This window comes from Vanessa cardui, chromosome 28 (assembly GCF_905220365.1).
Source record: "Vanessa cardui chromosome 28, ilVanCard2.1, whole genome shotgun sequence".
NCBI classification, from domain to species: domain Eukaryota; kingdom Metazoa; phylum Arthropoda; class Insecta; order Lepidoptera; family Nymphalidae; genus Vanessa; species Vanessa cardui.
Genome location: NC_061150.1, coordinates 7,410,912 through 7,437,331, shown reverse-complemented (window position 1 = coordinate 7,437,331; position 26,420 = coordinate 7,410,912). Strand labels below are relative to the sequence as shown.

Here is a 26,420-nt window from a genome sequence, read left to right as displayed (position 1 = left end):
GCCAATAAGCTTTAGTCAGTTGCCTTTCAAATCGCGTCCACAGTCCGCGTCGACAGAACTTAAAAAAAAAAAAAAAAAGCAAAAGTTTTTTACACTGCGCCCATTGTTGTACTTAGTTTTTATCGGTCTTGAGTTTGGTAACTGGTTTTGTTTTGACGTGGTGAGTTTTTATTTTCGTTTTTTGTTTTTAATTTTTAATCTATTAAATATTGACTTAAAAATGCGTTAACTATTTGATAATTCGATAGTTATGGCTGTTAATAGGCTTTCATTAGGCGATACGATAAAAAAAAATATCTTAATTAAATCGTTCAAAATAATGCGTGTAGCTATTTAATTAAGATTCGCTGTTTTCATTAGACAAATTCGATTTCACGTTTTATAAAATGTAACTTATTTAAATATAATTTTACTTATTTCGAAAGCCTTTCTGTATTTGATAAATGTTGGTATTCTAAAAACCTTTAAACCTTTTTTAATCATTTTATAATGTAGGTACCTAGTAACTTATATTTTTTAATTTGTAGCACTTTTATATATATTATGATATACTATAACGTACGTATCATAAATCATTATGATATATAAATAAAAATACATTATAAATTAAGCTAAATATTTGTTTCCGTAATTTGTTTACGTGTGATATTGTATTGGTCCATTGCAACTGTTATGATTTATAGAATAAAAAAAACATATTCAGGTAGGTTAACCTTCAATTATTTTTAAACGATATGAGTCTGTGTACACACTTAAAGAAAACTTCAACAGCAAGTATAAATATTATAAGCATATATATGCTTATCTATAATTTCCCGTTCCCTTTGGACGGCTATGATTCTTGAAATCGAGAAAGTCGAAGAAATTGTTATAGGTGTTATAAATAACTTTAATGCCTTAGAGATTTCATGAGTTAGGTAAGGTAATATAAAAAAATATAAAAAATAAGGCGTATTTCTCGATACTAGATTATAAAAGCGTGGAGTTTATTTTCTTTGTTTTTCATAATTATTGCGCTGTATTTATTTAACATAACTATTAGACTATTGAAAGCTCATGTAATCAAAAAATGTAAAAAAAAAGTAAAATAAAGTAACACCTTGTAAATTTGCCACTCCCAGTAGTGACACAACTAAGGCCTCCTCTCCCATTAAGGAGAAGGTTTGGAACATATTCCACCACGCTGTTCCAATGCGGGTTGATGGAATGCACATGTGGCAGAATTTCGATAAAATTAGACACATGCAGGATTCCTCACGATGTTTTTCTTCACCGCCGAACACGAGATGAATTATAAACACAAATTAAGCACATATAGATAGTGGTGCTTGCCTGGGCTTGAACCCGGTTAAGATGCATGCGTTCTAACCACTGGGCCATCTCAGTGATAAATAAAAATTATTTTAATATTACAAACAGACACTCCAATTTTACTATATGTACATATATTGCTAAACAAACGTGTTTTTAAGAGTTATCATTGTAGCCTTGTAATCGAAGTGGGAATGAAGATAAACGCACCTCAGATCTGCAAAATTATGCGTTATTCACTACTAAGAGTTTATCTAACTTCTAATCGTATCTGATCGAAATCTCGTAGAAATATTACTGGTGGTACTTGCGGACTTCCAGGCAGGATAAATTACATACATATATAATTGTAATTAATTAACATGACTGTATTTTTTAAATGTCGAAAAAGAGTACTGAATTTCTTGACGGTTCTTCTCGGTAGAATCTACATTCCAAACCGGTGGTAGCTTCACTTAATTGTTAAATGACGAATCAAAAGTGCTTGTAAAAGCCTACTTGAATAAAGTTTATTTTGATTAATTGATTGATTTCTACATAGTATAACACAACGTCGCTTCCTGCTATATGCACGCTTAGGTCATTTAAACTATGCAACGGATTTTGATGCGATTCTCATCAATAAACAGTGATTTAAGATGTTCATATAAAAATCTAACTAGCGACCCGCCCCGACATCGCACGGGTACTTGATATGTATCGTTATATTATGACCAAATTACATAAAAACATTATAAATTGTGGCCTATGTGTTATTTTGATGTACAATCTATATTTTTGTAAAGTTTCATCTAAATCCGTGAAGTAGATTTTTTGCTCATAAATTTTCCCACTTATAAAATTAGTAGGATTATTATATTAGTCTCTCAGCTAGCTGGTAAAAATACCCTGTTATGTTTTTTAGTTCCTGAGATTTGTGTAAAGTCCCGGTCGTGTAAAGCCGGAACGGGTTGTAAATAATTATATATTATTCCGAGGCGAGATTACGGTCGGGGACCCTCCCCGACTGTAATCTATCTGTACAGATTAAAAATAATTATTGTCTAACAAAACATTTTTATTCTAGTCCAACGAGCTAATTAAAATAATACATATATTAATAATATTATGAATGAATATGATAAAACAAAGTCGCTTACCACGGTCTATTCCTATGTATGCTTAGATCTTTCAAATTAAGCAACGGATTTTGATGCGATTTTTTTTAATAGGTAGATTGATTCGAGAGCGAGGTTTTTGTATATAATACATGGACGATATAGTAAAGACACACTGACAATTTTAGAAGTTTGTAATGTGATCTCGTAAATAAACAAATTCATATGAAGTATAAGCATTGCACCCGTGTGAAGAAAGAAAATAAATATATGTTTATTAGGACACGAGACACAATGAAAAGAATAAAAAAATTAAAAAAAAAAGAAACATTAACTAATTATAACTACTGACTAATTTAACTGAAGACGGGGTGGATTGCCAGTATATAATATATTTTTAAAATACAATACATTTAACGAAGCGTAACTCAAATAAAAAACAAAGTACTCATAAAATGGCCCAAACTCGAGGTATATAAAAACAAGAAATTAAATAATCCCATCACTTCCTAGTGTTTTAGTTAAAATAATATTTATAACAAATTATAATTATTATTTTTAATAATTGTTGTGTTAACGATCGTGGCATCATATTTAGTCCTTTGCTTATTAAAAAAGAAATACGTCACTTTCATCACTACATATGTAATTCATAAGGTAGCAAGATTTTTTTTTTCTATATCAACTGTATGTTATCTGTAATACCTTGTTCGATAATTCTTTTTTCTAATTTTTTTTTATCATAACAGAAAACAAATTAAAACTCAGTTACAAGTAAACGTAGAATTATTTAATTTTTTTTTTTCAAATCGAATAATGACGAACGAACGAAAATGTAAAAACAATATAATATTTAAAAAAAGAAAAAATGTTTCGATCTATAAAATACAGTTAACAAACAGTTGAAAAATACATTGACCTCAACCCAGCTAAGGAGTCGTGGTCGTCAAATTAGTTGGACATAATCTGTCAAATCTAAATTGAAACCCACAGACCTCAAATTCAATTTACGAAACATTCTGACAGCGGAAGCCATCTTTAAAATAAAACAATTGCCCTTAATATTCGAGCTGTTTTATTTCGTTATTTATATGTCAAGGGAGTATCAACATATATATATTATTTCGTAAGCGAAAGGACTTTTTGAAATAAACTTGTAGCTTTAATAATTATCTTTACATATCAAAAAATTGGAGTTTCTGTTTGTAAGCAATATTATAATAACTTTATACTAACTGCATATGTGTATACACAATACAATTTTTACAATTTCTGACTGTCTCTCTGTTTGTTCCGGCTTATCTCTGGAACGGCTGGACTGATTTTGACGGGACTTTCACTGGCAGATAGCTGATGTGATAAGGAGTAACTTACAACAATAGCATTTTTGTTAAATTCAAACGCAGGAATTGCGGTCACAGCTAGTTTTAAAATAAATTCGTATTTATTAAACATAATTTAATTAATTTGATCATTATTAACACAGCCTCATAAAACTTTCGAATTGTTATATAATAGTCAACTGAAGCTATCACTGATTCGAAATGTAGATTCTACCGTAAACCGGCAAAGATCTCACCGGTTACGCTTTTCCATCGATTTACACGGTTATTTTAATAAAATACGATGTTATGTTATTTAACTACCGTGAAAATTATAAAGGAAATTATACGTCACACTTTTTACTTTTAATCGTTGAAAAATAAAAATAATTTATTGATAAAAGAGCTGAGATGGCCCAGTGGTTAGAATGCGTGCATCTTAATCGATGATTGCGGGTTCAAACCCAGGCAGGCACCACTTTATATATGTGCTTAATTTGTGTTTATAATTCATCTCGTGCTCGGCGGTGAAGGAAAACATCGTGAGGAAACCAGCATGTGTCTAATTTCATCGAAATTCTGCCACATGTGCATTCCACCAACCCGCATTGGAACAACGTGGTGGAATAAGTTCCAAACCCTCTCCTTAATGGAAGAGGAGGCCTTATCTCAGCAGTAAGAAATTTACAGGCTGTAACTTTACTTTACTTTTACTTTTAAAAGAGAAACTAAATATTCGTGTCTTATATCAAGTTACTTTTTTGCCCCATTTGGTGTCGAAACTCTTGGCTCTGGAGTAGTGGTGCAAAGAGCTTCATCAAAAGTATAACACCTCGCCTCATTGCCTCCACTGGTGACAGGAGGGCTGGTTCGTTCGCCCAGAGGATCGGAATTGCGATTCAACGGGGAAACGCTGCTAGCATTCTTGCCACCATTCTAACGGCCAATATACCTACAGTCACTTATATTTTTAATTCATATATACATATAATAAAATTGGAGCATTTGTTTGTAATATTAAAATAGCCCTTTATTACTCAATGCATGTGTATGTATACACGGTACATATACCAAAATAGCATTTTTTACAATTTTTGTCTATCTGTCTGTTTATTCCGGCTAATTTCTGGAACGGCTGGACCGATTTTGACGGGACTTTCTCTGTCAGATAACTCATATAATAGGGAGTAACATAGGCTACAATAATATTTATATTAATTGTTATATTCAAAGGCGTACAAGGTCGCGGGCACAGCTAGTATACTAATATTACTACTGGTCTTACGATAGCTAAACATATGAAGTAACTTCAATCATGTTATCAATAATAATATTATGTTACTCTATTTACCAGGTTATTTAATACATTTAATATGTGTGGTTTGTAACACAGTACGCCATTTTGAATGTGACCACACACACACAATCTCGTGATGATATATAAAACTGTTTTGTGTACAACAAAAGGAGTGACAATTAATTCAATCATTATAAAATTTTACGAGTCAGTACCCAAAGAGTCACATGCTCTACCGACTGAGCTAGCCGTATTACAGGTTCAAACCCAGGCAAGCACCACTGAATATTCATGTGCTTAATTTGTGTTTATCGTGAGGATACCTGCAAGTGTCTAATTTCATAGAAATTCTGCCACATGTGTATTCCAACCCGCATTGGAACAGCGTGATATAATATGTTCCAAACCTTCTTCTCAAAGGTAGGGTCTTAACCCAACAAAATGGGAAATTTAGAGGCTGTTGTTGTTATATTTATTCTTTCTTTGATTGAAATAGACTATAACAAAGTAAAAAAAAATGTTTATGGTAACAAGCCTAGTAACAAATTAAGTATATATGTAAAGGTGAAAGGTCGCAGATAAAACATATCACTTAAGCGCCATTTTATGACCTTAAGATCAACGACCAGTTCAACGTTGTGTACATTTATGATCTATTTCTGTATATTCACTAGCTTTATCGATGCGCGCGACTTGGTTTGTTGTAGTTTTATATATACGGGTTATAAGATGGTGGTACTGGTGATAGAAGAAAAAAGAAGAATAGTTTGAGCATTGTTTATCTTGAAATTTTTGGCTCTGTGCAAAGTGTCACACGCACAAAGGGCATAGTGTAATACTCCATTATATGAGTTTATTTATTTACAAAAAAAAAAATTAAATCTAACGTAACGGGAACCCAATGCGTTAGTTAAATTGACTACCTAAACATTATTGTAATAATTTCTGAGTTTACATTTAAATTTAACAATATAAATCAACTTATAAAATTCCATAACTAATTATAGTATTTTCATACCAAATTTTATCAAATACCAGCGGTTTGATCGTGTAAGAGCATCAGACAGACATACAGACAGAGTTACATTCACATTTATAATATTAATAATATATAATATAGACAATATTGTCGGCGGCGGAAAAAAATTTGTAAAACAAAATACTATCTGAAGACACAAGAAACATCGTTTTATTTCTGAGTTAAGCTAGATCTTTTAACAGCAACCTTTTATACCAAGTGGTTTGATGCAAGGATAAAAATATTACAGAGCAAATGTCTGTGGGCGGTGGTGATTACTAACAATAAGGCCCTTTGGCCCGTCCTAACCTATTGCACCAAAAGTAACTGACAGTTTACTGTTAATTTGGCCCAGTCGAGATGGCCCAGTGGATATGGCCATTTCTTGGAATATTCACGTACCTACTTAATTTGTGTTCATAAATCCAATTCGTACTCGGCGGTGAAGGAAAACATCGTGAGGAGTCATGTTTCTAATTCTATAGAAAGTCTGCCACATGTGTATTCAAACCCGCATTGGTAAAGCGTGGTGCTGTTTATTCCAAACCTTCTCCTCAAAGGGAGAGGAGGCCTTAGGGCAGCAGTGGGAAATTTACATTAAACATAATTTGTTGTTGTTGTGACTGCGTTCGTGGTTGCCAAGGAGATAACTGTGTTTGAGAGATGGATTGCCATGGAAACACAGTTGTAACGGTTCTAAAAAGGATTTGAGCTGAATAACTGTACTGCGCTAGGTAATTAAAGAACCGTCATTATGAGAGGACGTTCGCGCAATTATTCATGAGGAATTCACATTAAATTCTAAAGATGATGACGTACACGGCATTGCTCGGCTGGTCGCCATCTTAATAACCTTCAGAGATATGTCTTTTTTTTCCCAAAATAATGGCAAGTGGACCAACAACGCACCACCAACAGTGGGAACTAGGACCCCTTGTGCCTGTTACACTGGCTCAAACATAAACACAACAATAATCTCTGTTTCGTCTTAGAATATGTGACCAATAATGTCATCTAACGGCCGCCATCTTGACTATTATCTTATGTAAATAAACAAACATAATTTACCTCTTAAATAAAATATTACGAGTTATTGATAACACGGAGTCCGGTCAAAGTTGAGACGAATTTAGTCACTCGATTGATAGCGTCCAAACGGTTACGTTTCATTTAACAATGAAATAATTATAACATCAATTCGACGCCATCATTTATTTGAAACAAAAATTGTCCGCCATATTGGTTTTTGAAAATCGTTAATCGTTATAGAACAGTTATTAGTAAATTCGACGCCATATTGGATTTTAGATAATTGTAATCTTTTTATTAGTTAATGAGTTTGAAAAGATTAGTGCTTACGCTTCTGAAGTACGTTCAAAAGGTGAGTTTATTTTAAACAATTACGAATTATAAACATTAAATATTTTGCTTGTAATTAAAACACGATCTAATTGTAGTTAATCTTGCATAGAAATCAACTGATACAAACTCCATACTTTTTTCCATCTAAATAATCCTGTATCGTATGATACGCCTTATTAATCAAAGTTTACTTAACATATGATTGGCATTTTTAATTAGCAAGATTATAATTTTGAGGAATTTTATCATAGAACACTTTGACCAGGAATTGACTTGGAGACTGAAGCCAGGTTTAACCGCATAAGGCTAATGGGCTACCTCAGTTGTTGCCATACAGAGATATTTTTTTGCTTAACCAATTAATATATATAATAAAATTGGAGTGTCTGTTTGTAATATTAATATAATCGCTTCTTTCTAAATATGCATGTATTTCGATTTTGTCTCTTTGTCTGTCTGTTTGATCCGGCAAATCTTCTTTTCGGACTTTCACTGGGTGATAGCTGATGTGTAAAGGATTAATATTATATTTACCATAGATTACAATTACATACAACCGACCCCATTGCAGCGAAATATTGTCCAAGTAGCATTTTTACGCGCTTATTTAAGTGGAATTCTTAATTCGATTCGACGGTAAATATGTACTAAATGTATTAAGGATTAATATTATATTTACCATAGATAACGATACAGGCAAGTGACGTCACCGACCCCATTGCAGCGAAATATTGTGCAAGTGGCGTGTTTTATTAAATGTGGAATTCTTAATTGGATACGACGGCAAATATGTACTAGAAATACGAAATAAAAACTTACACTGGGTTCCTAAAACCAGTCAGTGTCAAGTATTGACCAGTTTACTGTTCCTAAACGAAATGCCGTGATTGTTTATGTCGCCCCCATCGTGCTCCGTTAGCCCATTATACAAATAAATCTCGTACTTGTTGATACGAGCCATTGAACCTTGAAGGAGTACGTGACAGGGTATACATTAAGAGTCCTACATTGCGACTTTTCATTGGCATGCATGTGCGAATACTGGTCGCCCATTGGTCGATATTTGGCTGTTTTTATGGTATAGGTTGGCGAACGAGCATATGTGCCACTTGTTGATAAGTGGTCACCATTACCCATAGAAAACGGCGCTGTAAGAAATATTAAGTATTCCTTACATCATCAATGCGCAACCAACCTTGGGAACTAAGATGTTATTCCCTTGCGCCTGTAGTTACACTGGCTCACTCACCCTTCAAACCGGAACACAACAATAGTGGGTGGTACCTACCCAGACGGGCTTGCACAAAGTCCTACCACCAAGTGATTTATTCAGACAAATGAGAGGATAAATGACGGTAATATTAGTAGAAGTAGTACCTAGCAAATTTCCCACTGGACTAAAGCGTCCCTTTAAGGTGAATATTAGGAGCATATTCTATCAAACTCCAATGCAGGTTGATGGGTTAAATTGTGGCAGAATTTCGTTGAAATTATAGAACAGTTTTTCTCACGACGTTTTTCTTCACCGCTGAGCTTGAGATGAATTATAAACAGAAATTAAGCACATGAATATTCACCACTGGGGCATCTTGCACTGGCTTCGGTATATATGTCATCGTAAGATTACAAAATTCGTTAGATTACAATCTGACGAGTGAGATTACAATATAGCGAAAAGTAATGCGTTACATTGCAATCATATTTCATCGTTCACAATATTTCGACAGTTTACAATCTGCCCTTACAGTGACATATATACTAAAATTGGACAATACAGAGAACATTAGCATGGCCTCTGTGTATGGGAAACACTAAAAATAATAAATAAATAAATATAAGACAACATCACATACATATTCTGATCCCAATGTAAGTAGCTGAAGCACTTGGGTTATGGAAATCAGAAGTAACGACGCTACCACAAACACCTGGTCTGGGTGAGACAGCATAGAAAACTAATGGTAATCTACATCGACTCGGCCGGAAATCGAACCCGGGACCTCAGCGTGACGTACCCATGAAAACCGGTGTACACACCACTCGACCATGGAGGTCGTCAATACACTATTGTAGCTTCCTTGTAACAGATTAGGTAAGAAAGACTGCCGTGATCAATAATACTAATATAACACATCCACAGCTACACATTACGAGTCCCAAGCGGCTTTCGTCCATTGTTTGTGTGACTAAAGAAAGTTGGCGACTTAGCGCTACGAGAGAAAGTTCACTTGCAGTGTTTACACTTGGGAGTATTTTGGTTAGAACTGTTAGCGCTGTAGTGTGTTCCCTTACCTACTTTATTCAAATCAAAATATACTTTATTCAAGTAGGTTATTACAAGCACTTTTGAATCGTCATATAACAATTAGGTGAAGCTACCACCGGTTCGGAAAGTAGATTCTACCGAGAAGAACCGGCAAGATACTCAGTAGTTACTCTTTTTCAACATTAAAAAAATACAAAGTCATTTTAATGAAATACAATTATTTAAATTAATATATCCTGCTTGGAAGTCAACAGGTATTAACTCCACGCTCTTTTATCATCTATAAAATAATATGACAAATCAGTCAGTTTTTTCACTTTAAATCACAGACATCGTTAAAAGCAGAGGTTAATTACAAGTACGATGCTCAGACAAAGGGTAATTTGACACGCAAGTATTCACTAATTAAGACGACCCAGTAGATTAGGATCATTGACGACTTCAGGTTAAAGTGGACGCTTAATTATAAATTATACCGATAGATGGCGCTGTTTGAAAGTTTGACATTTCTGAATCGCGCTGACTAGATATTTTCTTCTGATATAGTCGATATAGAGTAAGCTGATATGATTTCCTATTTTAATTTTCTTACTACGGTTCTAAAAGTTGTAATGATATAAACAAATATTATGGTAAAAAATCCGTTTCTATAATAGAATTCCACAGAGGTTTTTAACTTTACCGTTAAAACCGTTAATCATTTCTAAAAAAATTCAATGTTAAAGAAGGCATATTATTCAATACAAGATTATACAGACGATAAAAAAGCGTGGAATTAGTACTTATTGATTTCCATATATAATATTTAACTAACATTACTGTATTATTAAGTGTTGAAATGGAGTAGCTACTGAGTTTCTGCTGCCGTTTCTGCTTCTGTTGCCGGACTGCCGGTTCCTCCCGCTAGAATCTGCGTTATGAACCGGCGGTAGCTTCACTTCATATACTTGTTAAATGACTATTCAAAAGTGCTTGTAAAAGCCTACTTGAATAAAGTATATTTTGATTTAATGCATTGAGTAAAAAGGACTATTTTAATATTACAACCAGAGACTCCAATTTCATTGTAATATGTATAGATGAACTTCATTTTTGGGATACTTGGTAACAATGAGTAGATATATATTTAAGCTTATCAGGATATTCTACCCTAAGAGATGAAATACACATTTATTTTAGACTAGCGGCCCCCTGCGGCTTCTCTCGCGAATTAGTATATAAAAGATAAAATATAAAAGATAGTGATATGGCATCGCGGACTTTTTTGTAGAAATAATTAAGACGAACCAGGTAGCCATACATTGTTTTTAATTTTAAGCAACTGTTTAGGCAGCGCACGTAAATAATACTGTTTTATGAGGTATTTTTTTCCGACTTGCAAGACAAAAGTTGTGATAGCTCGGTTAATACACATGTTATAGAAACAATTTATAGTCTATATCACTCAGGAATAATGTAGCTTTCTGCCAGTTAAAAAAATTTTAGAATTGGATTATGAGTTCCAGAGATTACCTCCTACATACAAATTTACAAATTTTACCTATTTATAATATTAGTATAGATACAAGACTCAAACTCAAACTCAAATTCCTTTATTCAATATAAAAGCATTACACTTACTTATTGATTGTCAAATAAACACTACCACCGGTTCGGAAAAAGGAACACCCTGACCTGAGAAGAACCGGCGAAAGAAACTCAGCGGGTCTTTTTTTTCTGTTATTTTTTTTTGTCAAATTTATAAGGTACATAGTAGTATATGATTAGAAATAGCCAGGAGGCGATCGTTTCATTCCCAAGGTGTGCTATCAAACATAAACTCGCTAATTGTATAGTAACCTTTTGCACACAAGCGTTCCTTAACAATTTTTTTAAATTTGGCAACAGAAGCATTTTGAACGCTTTCTGGGATCCTGTTGTAGAAGCGTATACATTGCCCCACAAAAGAGTTACTGACTCTATGCAGTCGAGTAACAGGAGTAACAAGATTGTGTTTGTTCCTTGTACCAATGTTATGAGAATCACATTTTCTCATAAAAACATTAATATTTTTCCGTACATACAAAACATTACAAAATATGTATTGAGAAGCAACAGTCAATATCTTAATTTCTTTAAATCTATGCCTTAATGATTCCTTGGCTCCTAGGTTATAGATTGCGCGAATAGCCCTCTTCTGCAGCACAAATATAGTTTGGATAGCGGCTGCGTTACCCCAAAGCATAATACCGTAGGACATTATACTATGAAAGTAACTAAAATATACTAGTCGAGCCGTATCAACATCAGTAAGTAATCTAATTTTTTTGACCGCAAATGCCGCAGAACTCAGTCTACCCGCCAATCCGTTTATGTGGGGGAGCCACTGTAACTTGGCATCAAGAGTAAGGCCAAGAAATTCAGTTGTTTCAACTGGATCCATCGATTCCCCATTGATAAGTACATCGGGTTTTACATTTTGCACATTTGGTGTGCTAAATTTTACAATTTTAGTTTTTTTATTATTCAATCTAAGATTATTTACGCTAAACCAATGTACTATATCGGACATAGCATTGTTTACATCGTCATACTGAACCTGTTTCCTATTAATTTTAAAAACCAAAGAGGTATCATCAGCAAACAATACTATATCATGTTTGTTCCCAACAAGAAAGGGCAAGTCATTTATGTATATGAGGAATAGAAAAGGTCCAAGAATTGATCCTTGTGGGACCCCCATACCAACTGAGACCCCAGGAGACCTTGTCCCTTTAACGTCAACCCTCTGAATTCTATTGTTAAGATAGGAAGTCAGAAGGTCGAGTGCACATTCTCTAATTCCGTAGTGATATAGTTTCCTGACCAGAGTTTCATGCTGAACACAATCAAAGGCTTTGGATAAGTCGCAGAAAATCCCCAAGGCATCCTGCGACCCCTCCCAGGCCTCATAGATATTTTTTATAGGTTCGAAGAGGTTTCAAATAACTTCATGTTTTAAGTGAAACATGTTTACAGACAGACAAACAGATTAAACAGCTATATTATATGGTTCAGTTGGTGCGGATTGAACCATTTCGTCAGTGGTATTCCACCACGAGATTAGATAAGCCGAATAAAGGACATTTGACCTTGAATCGACACGATACCATTGGTCGAAAGATTGATTCATCGATATTCATTTTGGAGCTAAGATGGCCCAGTGGTTAGAACGCGTGCATCTTAATCGATGATTGCGGGTTCAAAGCAAGCACCACTATATATGTGCTTAATTTGTGTTTATAATTCATCTCGTGCTCGGCGGTGAAGGAAAACATCGTGAGGAAACCTGCATGTGTCAAATTTCATCGAAATTCTGCCACATGTCCATCCAACCCGCATTGGAACAGCGTTGGAGAATATGTTCGAAACCTTCTTCTCAATGGGAGAGAGACCTTAGCCCAGCCGTGGGAAATTTACAGGCTGTTACTATTCATATTGGTCTGTGGAAAACATGGCGTTTTAAGCATCGACAAATCCAATCTGCCCCCATTAAAAAAAAACAACTATTCACTACACGTACAATGTTTATTGGTAACATTACGGATATTACAATAAATAATAAATTAATTATTTATTAAACATACATAAATCAGATTCTTAAGTGCGCTGTCATAAAACTTAATACGTATTTATTTATTCTTACACGTTTTACTAACAGCCATTGTATATGAACGGTATGTTATAATATAATTTTATGATGGCATTAATTGGTGATTATATATTTATGACAAGCTGTGTCCGCTTCGTAGGCGTTTGAATTAAAAAAAAAAAAAAGTTTACGTTATAGCCTAAGTTACTCCTTACTACATTAGCTATTTGCCAGTGGAAGTCCCTTCAAAATCGGTCTAGCTGTACCAGAGATTAGCCGGAACAAACAGACAGACAGACACTTTTTTTTTAAATATTGAAAGGCGTTATTTAATACAAGATTACAAAGACGATTAAAAGCGTGTAATCAATAAATGTTGACTTCCAGGCAGGATATATTACATACATATGTATGTAATTGTATGTAACTAACATGTATTTTTTAATGTTGAAAAATAGTAACAACTGAGTTTTTTGCTATTTCGTCTGGGTAGAATCTACATTCCGAACCGGTGGTAACTTCACTTACTATAGTTTTTAAATGACGATTCAAAGGTGCTTATATGAGTCTGGAGAGTGAAGAGTGCCTATAACACTTAGTTATATATCTTAAAAGACTTTAAGTAACAGTTGCGTAGTTATTTATCAAGATATCTTAGTGATATAGTAGGTAAGGGAACACTCTATCGAGCGCTAACAATTGTAACAAAAATACTCCCAAGTGTAAACACTGCAAGTGAACTTTCTCTCGTAGCGCTAAGTCGGTAACTTTCTTTAGTCACACAAACAATGGACGAAAGCCGCTTGGGACTCGTAATGTGTAGCTGTGGATGTGTTATATTAGTATTATTGATTGCGGCAGTCTTTCTTACCTAATCTGCTACTAGGAAGCTACAATTACACGATAGCGTATCCCATACACAGAGGTCATGCTAATGTTCTCTGTATTGTCAAATTTTAGTATATATGTCACTGTAAGGGCAGATTGTAAACTGTCGAAATATTGTTAACTGTGAAATATGATTGCAATTTAAGGTATTATTTTTCGCTTTATTGTAATCTTTCTCATCAGATTGTAATCTAACGAATTTTGTAATCTTACGGTGACATGTATACCGAAACTAGTGCGAGATACCCTAGTGGTTAGACGTACATCTTGCCATGATTGCGGGTTCAAAGCACCACTGAATATTCTTGTGCTACATATTACTTGGTGGTAGGGCTTTGTGCAAGCTTATCTGGGTAGGTACCCACTCATCAGATATTCTACCGCTAAACAGTACTCAGTATTGTTGTAACTACAGGCAGAAGACATAACATCTTAGTTCTCAAGTTTGATGGCGCATGGGTGATGTAAAGAATGGTTGATATTGCTTACAGCGAAATTGTCTGGGCATGCAATGGGCAGTGGTGACCTATTAACATCAAGTATCCCATATGCTTGTCAACTGATATGTTTATAAGAAAATAAATGAGACATTGCCATCTCTATATATACTTACATTTTTAAATTTGCATCGGTCATTATTGTTTAAAGATTGACAAATATCCAACGTTTAATCGTTTTTATAATTAAGAAGAATAAAAAAATATTTAAATTTATACTTTTTTTAAAATACATTTTTGATGTTGTATTTCTGGCTTATTTAGAAAAAATCTAAAGAACGTGATAACTCAAAAATGGTCCACATTTGCATTATTCATTTGGGAATTAAAATTATTGAAAGTCACCCCTATCACCTCCTAACGGGAATACATCGGATTACCAATAAACCTGTATATATACATATATTTAATGAAAAATAGTAGCATATACTGTGTATCTAACCGATTCTTCTCAGTAGATCCAACACCTTTATTATGTACAAAGACAAAATCAAAACATACTTTATTCAAGTAGACTCTTACTGGCTCTTTTGAATCGTGATTTTATAGAACTGCTTCGAAATATAGATTACACCAGGAAGAATCTCCAAGAAATTTAGAAAACAATATAAATTAGTGAGGGATTAGGAACATAAGAATTAATAACATTAAATGCTCAAATATATACAAATATGCACTAGTGTTGTCTTAAATTTTCGCAATTACACATTGAAATAAAACTAACTATAACCGATTTGAATCGCGTATATTAATTATTTTTAACATCCCGACGTTTCGAGCACTTTAGAGCGTTCGTGGTCACGGGTAGACTACCCGTGACCACGAACGCTGGGATGTCAAAAATAATTAATATACGCGATTCAAATCCGTTATAGCTAGCTTTATTTCAAATATGCACTAGTATAAATCTTGACCGCGTGGTGGCAAGAATTTGAGATTTGATTTTGTTTCTCATTGTTTCAGAACAAGATGAGGTCGATACTGTTCCTGTGCCTGTGCGCTCTCCTGTGCGGGGCGCTCGCGAAGAACAGGAAAGACGACAAGGTAACAGACCAATAAGTAAAACACACTCCGATCATATACCGATCCAATTAGACGAGTAAATTACTTTGAAATTGAATTGATACAAGATGCATTTTTGTGAATTGAGATGGCCCAGTGGTTAGAAGTCGTGCATCTTAACCGATGATTTCTCAGCTCATAATATTGTTATAACGCGTTAGATAGTATCTGTTGCGTGATGTGACACATAGAGGCATCAATATGGCGCGCTACATTGATAGGTCTAAAACGCACACCAAGAAATCATTGTATTGTGTTATGATATTACTTTCAAATATTATCGTATCGATACTAAACAGACTTATCACATGGGTATGGAGACTCCAGTCTGTTTCAAATAAAGAAAATATATTTTTGGTTATGGGAGCGTTCAACCTCCCACTCTCTAAACTTTACGTAACACTCAAGTGACCATTTTTACCCTAAAGTCGCAAAAAAGTATGTTAATATAAACAAAAAGGTTTGCCAACTTGCGAGAACAATATAAAATGACGACCAGACTAATACAATCAAGGGATTCCCCGTAAAACGTAAATGAAAAGGGTTGCCAATTTTGGAGATTTAATTCCATAAAATTTTATTTAAAAAAAAAAACGATGTTACGTAACGTGTTGTAAGAAAGACCCCTTCCGCCCCTATAACGCGTCGTAACGTTTTACGAGAACCCCCCCTTTCCCCAAATTGTACAATGTATACGTATTACTTGAACGCTCTCTATGGTATCGAAATTTTTTTGGAAAAATTGACAATTGAAAATCCGACTGAGTTTTACCTAATTTAGGTCGGAGGTGATTATTTCCGACCCGGTGGTACTCAAAGTCAATGTCAGAAACCTTTATTCAAAATATAAATGTTCACACTTTCTTATTGATTGTCGAAAATCTACCACTGGTTCGGAATATAACAACTCAGACCTGAGAAGAACCGGCGAAAGAAACTCAGCGGAATCTATAATATTTTTTTTTATAATGTCCATTTACAATATACAATAATAAACATATTCTTGTTATTTGGAACAGCCTGAACGATCATCTCATTCCCAAGGTGTGCAGTCAACTAGAAAGTCATTAGTGCTGTTATATCCTTTAGCACACAAACGCTCTTTAACGATTCTTTTGAACTTTATAATTGAATATTGTTGAACGTTTTCTGGGATCCTGATGTAAAAACGTATACATTGCCCCAAAAAAGAGTTACTAACCCTGTGTAATCGGGTACCAGGCGTAACCAGTTTATTCTTGTTCCTAATATTAATGGAATGGACTATTGAATATCAATAAATATAGCATTTCTTGGCAACATTGTCTATGTGTAGTGACAGCTTACCATCAGATGCCCCAGCCAAACAATATAATAAAAACATGTATAAAGTAAAGTAACAGCCCGTAAATTTCTCACTTGCTGGGTTAAGGCCTCCTCTTCCATTAGAGAGAGGGTTTGGAACATATTCCACCAATGCGGGTTGCAAATTTGACACATGCTTTCCTCACGATGTTTTCCTTCACCACCTTAGAGATGTATTATAAACACAAATTAAGCACATATATATAGTGGTGCTTGCCTGTGTTTGAACCCGAAATCATCGATTAAGATGCACGCGTTTTAACCACTGGGCCATCTCAGGTCCTGATGAAAAACATGTATGTGATTTTTAATTTTCTTGCCAGAATTTTACTATGTTGAATATGAACAAACATAAATAATTAATTTCTATTACTATTCCCACATAGAGTTAGTCATTTTGTCAGACAATGTACATTGTATTCTCTTCAACAAAGAAAACCTTGGGAAATGTCCAATAGTAAAATTAGAAAGCTTTTTTTCTGTGATAGTCTGTATTAAAACTACTCATTTAAAATAAACTCTAATAAACTTTTTTTATACTCCACTTGTCATTCATCACATAATGCTAACTGTTTTCTAATCAGAGCTTGTCGCGAATATAATAAGCATTTTGGGAACATTGATATATTTCATTTATCTTTAATTAAATTTAAAGATAAAATTTGTAACCTTCTTAAATTAACTTAACTATGTACTTTTAATATTGTCAATTTTTTTTTCTTATTGTGTTAAAATATTTGAGTGCATTTTATGTTTTATCAATCGGTGGAAACTTCGCTGGATAATGTGATATCTAAACTGTATTATGTAATTAGATTATATTTTATATCTGTTTGTTTCCCAAATATTAAATAAATAAATAAACCTCGTATTTCAATGAAGGGAATTAAGATAAACTAACCAAATATTTATTATATCTTTATTTATAATTCGACACTATTTTAGGATGGTCACGAGTTTAAACAACGATATTCTTCCAGATTCATTTATTAGCACTATTTTCACATTCATTATATCCACTAATTCATGTTTTACAATACATACGGGATGTATTTTATATCTAAATTTAGCCCCTCATTCTCATTATTTCCAAATCAATAATATAAATATCACCAAACATTGCCGCCAAATTAGATTTCTTGGCATTCTCTTTCTTACCGGCCAGTATCAGACAATCGGCCAGTATTAATCGTGAACAATTAAAATATTACATTACAACATATTCAAAAAATAGTCAATCGACATATTATTAACTGAATTATTCTAATAAATTATGGTTATACAATGTATAACAAAAAATAACTCTAACAACTATTATACTTAACTACTTATATACACTTTGATTTCACTTCTATAGTTCCCATAACAGTTTCATCGACGATCAAAACTGTTTTTTCGCAAACCCATAATAATCATAGATTATTCAAGCTATCGACCAATGATATAGCATCAATTCGCTATCAAGTCTGTTCCGGCTAATCTCTGCAACAGCTGGACCGGTGTTGATGAGACTTTAACTGGCAGATAGCTTATGTAATATGGAGTAACTTAGGCTGCAACAATAACTTTTCTTGTGTAATTCATACGCGCTCGAAGTAGCGGGCACAGCTAGAATATTAATACGAATGTAAGTTTGTTACGCTCTCTCGAACAGCGTCGGATTAAAAGGTCTGGAGGCCCCCGTGCCAGAAAGCGGTGGGGGCCCTAGACAAACAGAAGCGTGAACAACCTAACCTAACCTAACCTAATTATCAGAATTAATTACTTTTTTATTTCAATCAGTAAGCTATGTTTTATTTACTTGTATCGGTAACTTTTAAAATATTAAAAGATAACATTATTATAATTTGACTATATCTCGGTATTTGTTAACTTGCTGAAAACTGTGGCCCCCAAATATGGAGGCCCCAGGGCAGTTGCCCCGGTTGCCCTCCCCAAAATACGGCATTGCTCTCGGATGAGCTACTAAACCTTTTCAGCTTTCTATCCCTATTTATTGTAAAGTGAGGGCCACATCTTCTAAGACCACAGCCAGCTCAAAAAGTAACAAAGGTCGGCTAATGTTTAATAAGATAACATATACATTAACAGCCTGTAAATTTTCCATTGCTGGGCTAAGGCCTCATCTCCCTATGAAGAAGGGTTGAAGCATTCAACCACGCTGCTCTAATGCAGTTCGGTAGATACATGTATGTAGCAGAGTTTTGTTGAAATTCGTAGGAGCACGAGATGAAGTACATAATCAAAAAAAGCACATGAATCAGTGGTGCTTGCTGAAGTTTGAAACCGCATTCATCGATTACTATTCACGCGTTCTGAACACTGGGCCATCTCAGCTCTAAATAAAACAAGACGCCAAAATGTTCTAAAATAAAATGTAAAGAAAAACACAGACATCTGTGAAGATGTCATATGTGTTCATAATTTCATGATCGTTGCACTGTAACGTCAGAGGTCACTATAAAATAGAGAACACAGTACCTCATATAACAGTCCTCACATTCGAATCGTCTCAGGTCATTTTCCCGTTAACAGTTGATCGTTCGCCATTGACACTTTCTCGGAACCCACTTCGTGTGTCACGCGATGTTTCTGTATTCAACGCACTTTCTGCATTCAAACATTGCCCGATGCTAAGTGAAATAGCCATTCGTTTTGCTTACAAGACTCTTTAAATTATTTAAATCAATTCAATAAATATTGAACAACATCACATACATTACTCTGATCCCAATGTTAGTTAAAGCACTTGTGTTGTGGAAAATCAGAAGTAACGATACCACAAACACCCATACCCAAGACAACATAGAAAACTAATGGACATTTTCTTCATCGTCTCGGCGGTATCGAACCTCGGAGTGGCGTACCCATGAATATATGTGGTGTACACACTCGACCACGGAGGTCGTCGAATTAAAAATGTGACCGGACCTCAGTCTAATAAATTGATAACAAACATGATCTGATTTGAAGGTCTCAAGGCCCCGACCGAACAGAAAATAGGGGGCCTAGGTATTTCGTTTATAAATTAATTTTCAGATTTTCTTTTCTGTAATATTTGTTTATAATTTATATAATCTTTGTATCAGTAACTAAAAGCAATGCTATAACGTTACTAGTGCTATAATTTGTCTATATCTAGATACTAGCGTTAGGTTAGGTTAGAAATATCGCCTAGGTAATTACAAAAAATAGCTTATGTCAAGTATTTGTAGATAAATAAAATAAAATAAAATATGTGCGAATTTTTTTGATTGTGGTTATTTGGGCATCTGTGTGAGTTTATATGTGTCAATTGATTCATAGGCAACTGCCTAAGACTACCGCCCCCCCCCCCAATCTAATAATCCATTTTGAATTTGTATTTTTCTAAATTACAACAATTTATCCAGGTCAAAATCGCCGTGTACTACGAGTCCCTCTGCCCGGACAGCAAGAAGTTCATTACGTCACAACTGGCCCCCGTCTGGCGCGACTTCAGGGGCCTCGTCAAAGTCAAACTTGTGCCCTATGGAAAAAGCACTGTAAGTATTGCCTTTATTTAATTGTTAGTTGTCAACCAAACCATACTTTGTATAGTTATTTCGATAGGCCATAGTGCCCAAAGTTGGTGACACATTAGCAAAAAAAAGCAGGCTTAATGTAATTCATGATGATCATGGCGGTAAGCAATGGCGGATTTACAAATCTGCCGCTAGTAGGCTATTAAATTTTTGCCGCCCCTACTTTTTAGCAACATTCATGATTTGTGTTCTATCGTCCTCATTACATCAGTGTTTTCCCGTTATTAGTATGATTACAAACTAGGTGATATTTCCGTCAGTTACTAGAGTATTTTTCCAACCCGCTATGTAGTGACGAGTATAAGGATTACGAACGATATGTGTATACAAACATAGTTATAAGTTTTTATTTCTGTAAAATAATAACAAATTTGGGCTAAATTTGCCGCCCCACTAAATCTGCCGCCCAAGGCTCCAGCCTACTTAGCCATCAGATGAATTTACCACCAACTAAACCAGCTATTTGACTTATGCTAACTCTCAAAAATAGTTTTGCTTTTTTAATGAATGAATAAATACATTTAAATGAAAGTTCACACTTTGATTCCGATTTATTTGTGTTACAAATACACATAAAGGTAGTACCTGCCATACTAATATCAAATGTAAAGACTACAGTTCAGTTTAGTAACAATGATTTCTCGGAATGCTATGTAGGACACGACACACCGATTCCTGCCGATTTACACAACCAACCGAAACAGCTCCCTATCGCGCCACTCGACGCTATTCGTCGCTATAGATTCTCGCGTCAGTTCGACCCGAGACAGCGAGTGCATGTAAATCGACGAGTCGAATTGACGAATATATTAGGTCATATGATATTACAAGTTATTACGTTTGGGTAAAAATCATATTCGCGTGAGAAATAAATATTGATAATTTGGGATAGCGTAGTCAATTCGGATGTGATCGGTTTTACGAATTTCGCCGATGCGACATCTAAGTTGTCGTACTATACACCTGTATTCATTGGATTTCATCATATGTAAATAATTATTTTTAATGAGCTTCACCTTTGTTTGTAAATAATAGATTTTTTAAAGATCTTTATCTGAATGAGCATTGTGGTCGTCGCTGATGTGAATGATAAAATTGTGAAACTTGATAGCGATACAATTGTATGACAGGCGCAACGATAGAAACATTGATAAATAATGAAATAAAATATTACTCAACGTGGCATATATGTACGTAATTATATGTGGTCTGTTCCAATTGTAGTAGACAAAGGTTAGATTAATGTAGTTCATGCGATCTGCTAATAGCTTAGCTGTATTGTGCACTACTAAGAAATGAATAATATATCATTATTTATATAAATACTTACAAAATTCCGATACATCGACTTAAAAAGCTTTACTGTTTCCGATCCGCTGTACTGGGCACTGGCGAATATCACCTAACACAACCTAAGCATTTTTACGTAGAGGAAACGCGTAATACGGATTACCAGCATGAAAAAATGGGGTGTATCTATTCCAAATCTATCAGGCAAAGGCATGAGATCACACCTGAATTAAGTACGCTATCCCAAATTATCAATATTTATTTCTTATGTGAGAATTTATAGCGACGAATAGCGTCGAGTGGTGCGATAGGGAGCTGTTTCTGTTGGAATAAATCGGCAGTGAACGGTTTTATTGAATTTGCCGATGCCACATCTAAGTTGTGTCGTACTATACCTCGGTTTCGTATGAATGATTCATTACTTAACAATTATTTATAGCACGAGGAAAACTAGTCGCAAAAACGTAATGTTTGTAAACGTCGCGTTATTGTCTGTTTGTTTATAAGTACAATTACGAATACAAATAACTCGTAACCAGTTTTGGAAGCAATATAATCAAAATATTGAAATTATTCTCTCAAATGTTTATATATAATATTTATAATATCACCGATTTCTTAGCCTTTTTTAATTAATAGCGTCCCGGCTTCGCACGGGTACAACACTGATACTAAATATACTACAGATTTTGTTTATTTACGACATCACATTAGAAACTTCTGAAATTATCAGTGTTTCTATAATATATTGTCTGTGTGTTATATACAAAAACCTTACATACATAGGAACAGATTAGCTGTCTAACCCTATGTATGCAAAGAGTTTTTTTATACTATATAAAGATAACAAAATTCGTTTTGTACATATAATGTACATATAATAAAATTGGAGTGTCTGTTTGTAATATTAAAATAGCCCTTTATTACTCAATGCATATGTAGGTATGTATACACGGTACGTATACCGAAATAACACTTTTTACATGTTTTTGTATTTCTGGAACGGCTGGACCGATTTTGACGGGACTTTCACTGGCAGATAACTGATATAACAAGGCGTAACTTACGCTTCAATAATATTTTCTTTTTGTTAAATTCAAATGCGTACAAGGTCGCAGGCACAGCTAGTATTAAATAAATATCTAATTATTCTTTTTCTTTACAGCATGACAAAGTAAATGGCAAGTGGCAGTTTAACTGCCACCACGGACCTGATGAGTGCTACGGCAACAAGGTGAGTGAAAACTATAATTATACGGCGATATTCCGCAAGAAGTAATTCGAAACTCACCGCAGAAAACGATCAAGAAATATCATGTTATATCTAAAATTGACTAAAACAATCTGTATCTATCCATATAATAAATTGGAGTGTCTTTTTGTAATATTACAATAACGACTTAAATGCACATGTATGTATACACGAGTCGAGATGGCCCAGTGGTTAGAACGCGTGCATCTTAACCGATGATTGCGGGTTCAAACACAGGCAAGCACCGCTGATTCATGTGCTTAATTTGTCTTTATAATTCATCTCATGCTCAGCGGTGAAGAAAAACATCATGGGGAAACCTACATGTGACAAATTTCATTGAAATTGCCACATGTGTATTCCACCAACCCGCATTGGAACAGCGTGGTTGGAACAGAGGAGGAGTTTAGCCCAGTAGTGGGAATTTACAGGCTGTTGTTGTTGTATGTATACAGTACATATGCCAATATATATTTTTTACAATTATTTTCTCTCTGTCTGTTTGTTCCGGCATGCATGCCACCACTCCTCCGTCACATCGGGTGCCTCCCACCAACGACCTAATATCACAAAATCTGCCTAATACAGAATTAATAAGTCATAGTAAAATAAGCCAACGGAACAATAACTTTTTTATTAAATTCAAAAGCACACGAAATCGTAGGCACAACTAGTATAGAATAGAAGTATCAAAATGACGTATTCCTTTAATTGGTTGCAATACTTTACGAGTGAGATTCGAAGTAAATTCTCAGAAGTAAAAGAAGCAATGCTCTTAAAGGAAAAAAACTCCTTTTTTTCATATAGATTATCATGGATACTGTACTGTCGACCGGCATAATTATCAAGCTCAACAAATAATTTCAGATCCAGTCGTGCATCCTCAAGGACCGCAATCTCCAGGACACGGAGAAGATGGAGCTAGTCATTTGCCTCATGGGTCAAGCGAACCCCGACAAATCTCTGGACACGGTAAGTCATCTTACAATCAGGACAGAAGTAAACACGCCAACATTCAGATCTCATTGGAAATCTTTCAGTGTATTTTCAACCGATTTCAAAATGGAGGAGGTGACATCGGCTCCAAATATAACAATAACTATAACTACGTTATATAATCGTAAATCGACTTTTGAGTATGCTAATATTTTTCATTTCATTTTACCAAGGAGGACTCCAAAAAATATGTTAAATATGCAATTATTTTTATTACTTTTTAGTGCATTGTTATTTGTTTTAAAATAGTGTTTTGTTTGAAGTCGGTTTTTCTTTTTGTTAAAATTTTATTTATGTTGAACACAGATACATAAAGGTATCCTCACGATGATCAACCACACCCAATACTTAGCCTGGCATGAGTGGTTCTCCCCATCTTAACTCGGCGCCACAAGCGTTGTCATTGAAACTCCCACCCAATGATATTCTAATAAACAGATATGTTATGTCCATACTAAACAACAGAAAAATGTGTGCCGCGCCGGGGACCGTTTATTTTAGTTTATTTTTACATTTCGTTAAAAGTAAAAAGGATAGCTTGATAAAAACAATAAGTAAAAGGGATAACTAGATGTTTTAATTACGCAAAACGTGTAACTACGTAATTATGTGATAACGTATTACTACGTAAAACGACTAAAGGCAAACGTCCCAATTAGGACGTTTTCTAGTCTTCACTTTTTGCGCGTTAATGACATATCTGTTTACTAGAACATCATTGGTCCCACCCCTACGTCAAAACCGTGGTTATGCCAATGCATACATCAGCGGTTCTTTACCTTTTTCGCTGGTGACCCAAAATGTAAATATATTTTAAGGCTGCCGTAGTCATATTATTTACTAACGAAACTTGAAAATAATACTTAATTTATTCAAAAATCAATAAATAAAAATGCTTTTTTTTCAAACGTCTTCTTAGTTCCCAAGGTCGGTGGCGCATTGACGATGTAATAAATAGCTAATATATCTTACAGCGTCATTGTCTATGGGTGATGATGACCACTTACCATCAGGTGGCTCATATTTTCGTCCGCCAACCTATTCCATAAAATAAATAAATAAAATAAAATTCAGATGCATTTGCTGGGTTCGATTCTTGAGCAACGGAAACTCAAGTGCTGTAGCGTCACACGTGATATTGATTTCAGTGCCTGGAGCAAGTGAAGCGGCAAGCGGAGTCTGACAAGCTGAAGCGCTGCGCGGCCGGCGACCAGGGCGACGCCCTGCTGGCGGCCTACGGGGACAAGTCGGACGCCGTGCAGCGCCCGCTCGCCTTCGTGCCCACCATCGTCATCAATGAGGTACAAAAACCGATCACATCCGAATTCAATACGCCATCCCAAATTACCATTATTTATCTCTCATGCGAATATGATCTTTACACAAACGCAGTAACTTGTAACATCACATGACCTAATGTTCGTCAATTTGACGCGTCGCTTTACACGCACTCGCTGTCTCGGGTCGAACTGACGCGGGAATCTATAGCGACGAATAGCGTCGAGTGGCGCGATAGGGAGCTGTTTCTACGGGTTGTGAATCGGCAGAAATATTGAATTCCCGATGCTACATTTAAGTGTGTATAAGTGTCTCTGTAATCTCATCTAAGCAACAACAACAGCCTGTATATTTTCCACTGCTGCACTATACTCCTCTCCCCTTGAGGAGAAGGTTTGGACCACATTCCACCACGCTGTTCCAATGCAGTGGAAAACACATGTGGCAGAATTTCCATTGAATGAGACACATGCAGGTTTCCTCACGATGTTTTCTTACACCCTCGAGCACGAGATGAATTATTAACACAAATTATTCACATGAATATTCAGCAGTGCTTGCCTGGGTTTGAACACGCAATCATAGGTTAATTCTGTTGCTCCTTCACGGCTAAACCGATTTATTTCTTTTCCTTACCTACATAGCCTACATAATACATGTGCAAAACATTCTGCACATCACACAAAAATACGTCAACACATTTTAAAAGTTTCACATTACTAGAAAAAAATCCAACAATATCTACATCACGATAATTTAAATTCAATTTTGATATAAAAAATTCATCACATTTCAATAAGACTTTAATTTTTTTTTTTTATTATTTCCAGAAATTCGACCAAGCCCTCCAAGACGAGTCGTTCACAAACCTCAAGGACGTCGTGTGCCGCTTGTCCACCACGAAGCCGGCGTCTTGCTAGATCCAATGAGATTATTACTTCTTAAGTACAATTTTAATACACTTTCA

At 34.9% G+C, this 26,420-nt stretch overlaps 1 protein-coding gene and 1 non-coding gene across 3 annotated transcripts; both read left to right on the top strand.

Annotated features, from left to right (window-relative positions):
- LOC124541548 (gamma-interferon-inducible lysosomal thiol reductase-like) lies at positions 1-26,420 on the top strand. 2 transcript variants are annotated; one of them, XM_047119465.1, is made up of 7 exons: positions 1-160; positions 15,632-15,712; positions 20,467-20,598; positions 23,093-23,161; positions 24,047-24,151; positions 25,324-25,476; positions 26,284-26,420. In XM_047119465.1, exons 2-7 carry the CDS (start codon positions 15,638-15,640, stop codon positions 26,371-26,373), a joined length of 624 nt encoding a protein of 207 aa, XP_046975421.1. In that variant the 5' UTR covers positions 1-160; positions 15,632-15,637; the 3' UTR covers positions 26,374-26,420. The 2 variants fall into 2 exon arrangements, with proteins under 2 accessions (XP_046975421.1, XP_046975419.1); XM_047119463.1 differs by lacking the exon at positions 1-160 and adding an exon at positions 7,278-7,426.
- On the top strand, positions 9,143-9,245 carry LOC124541798. The gene has a single exon (XR_006967292.1). It is a non-coding gene; the product is annotated as a U6 spliceosomal RNA (small nuclear RNA).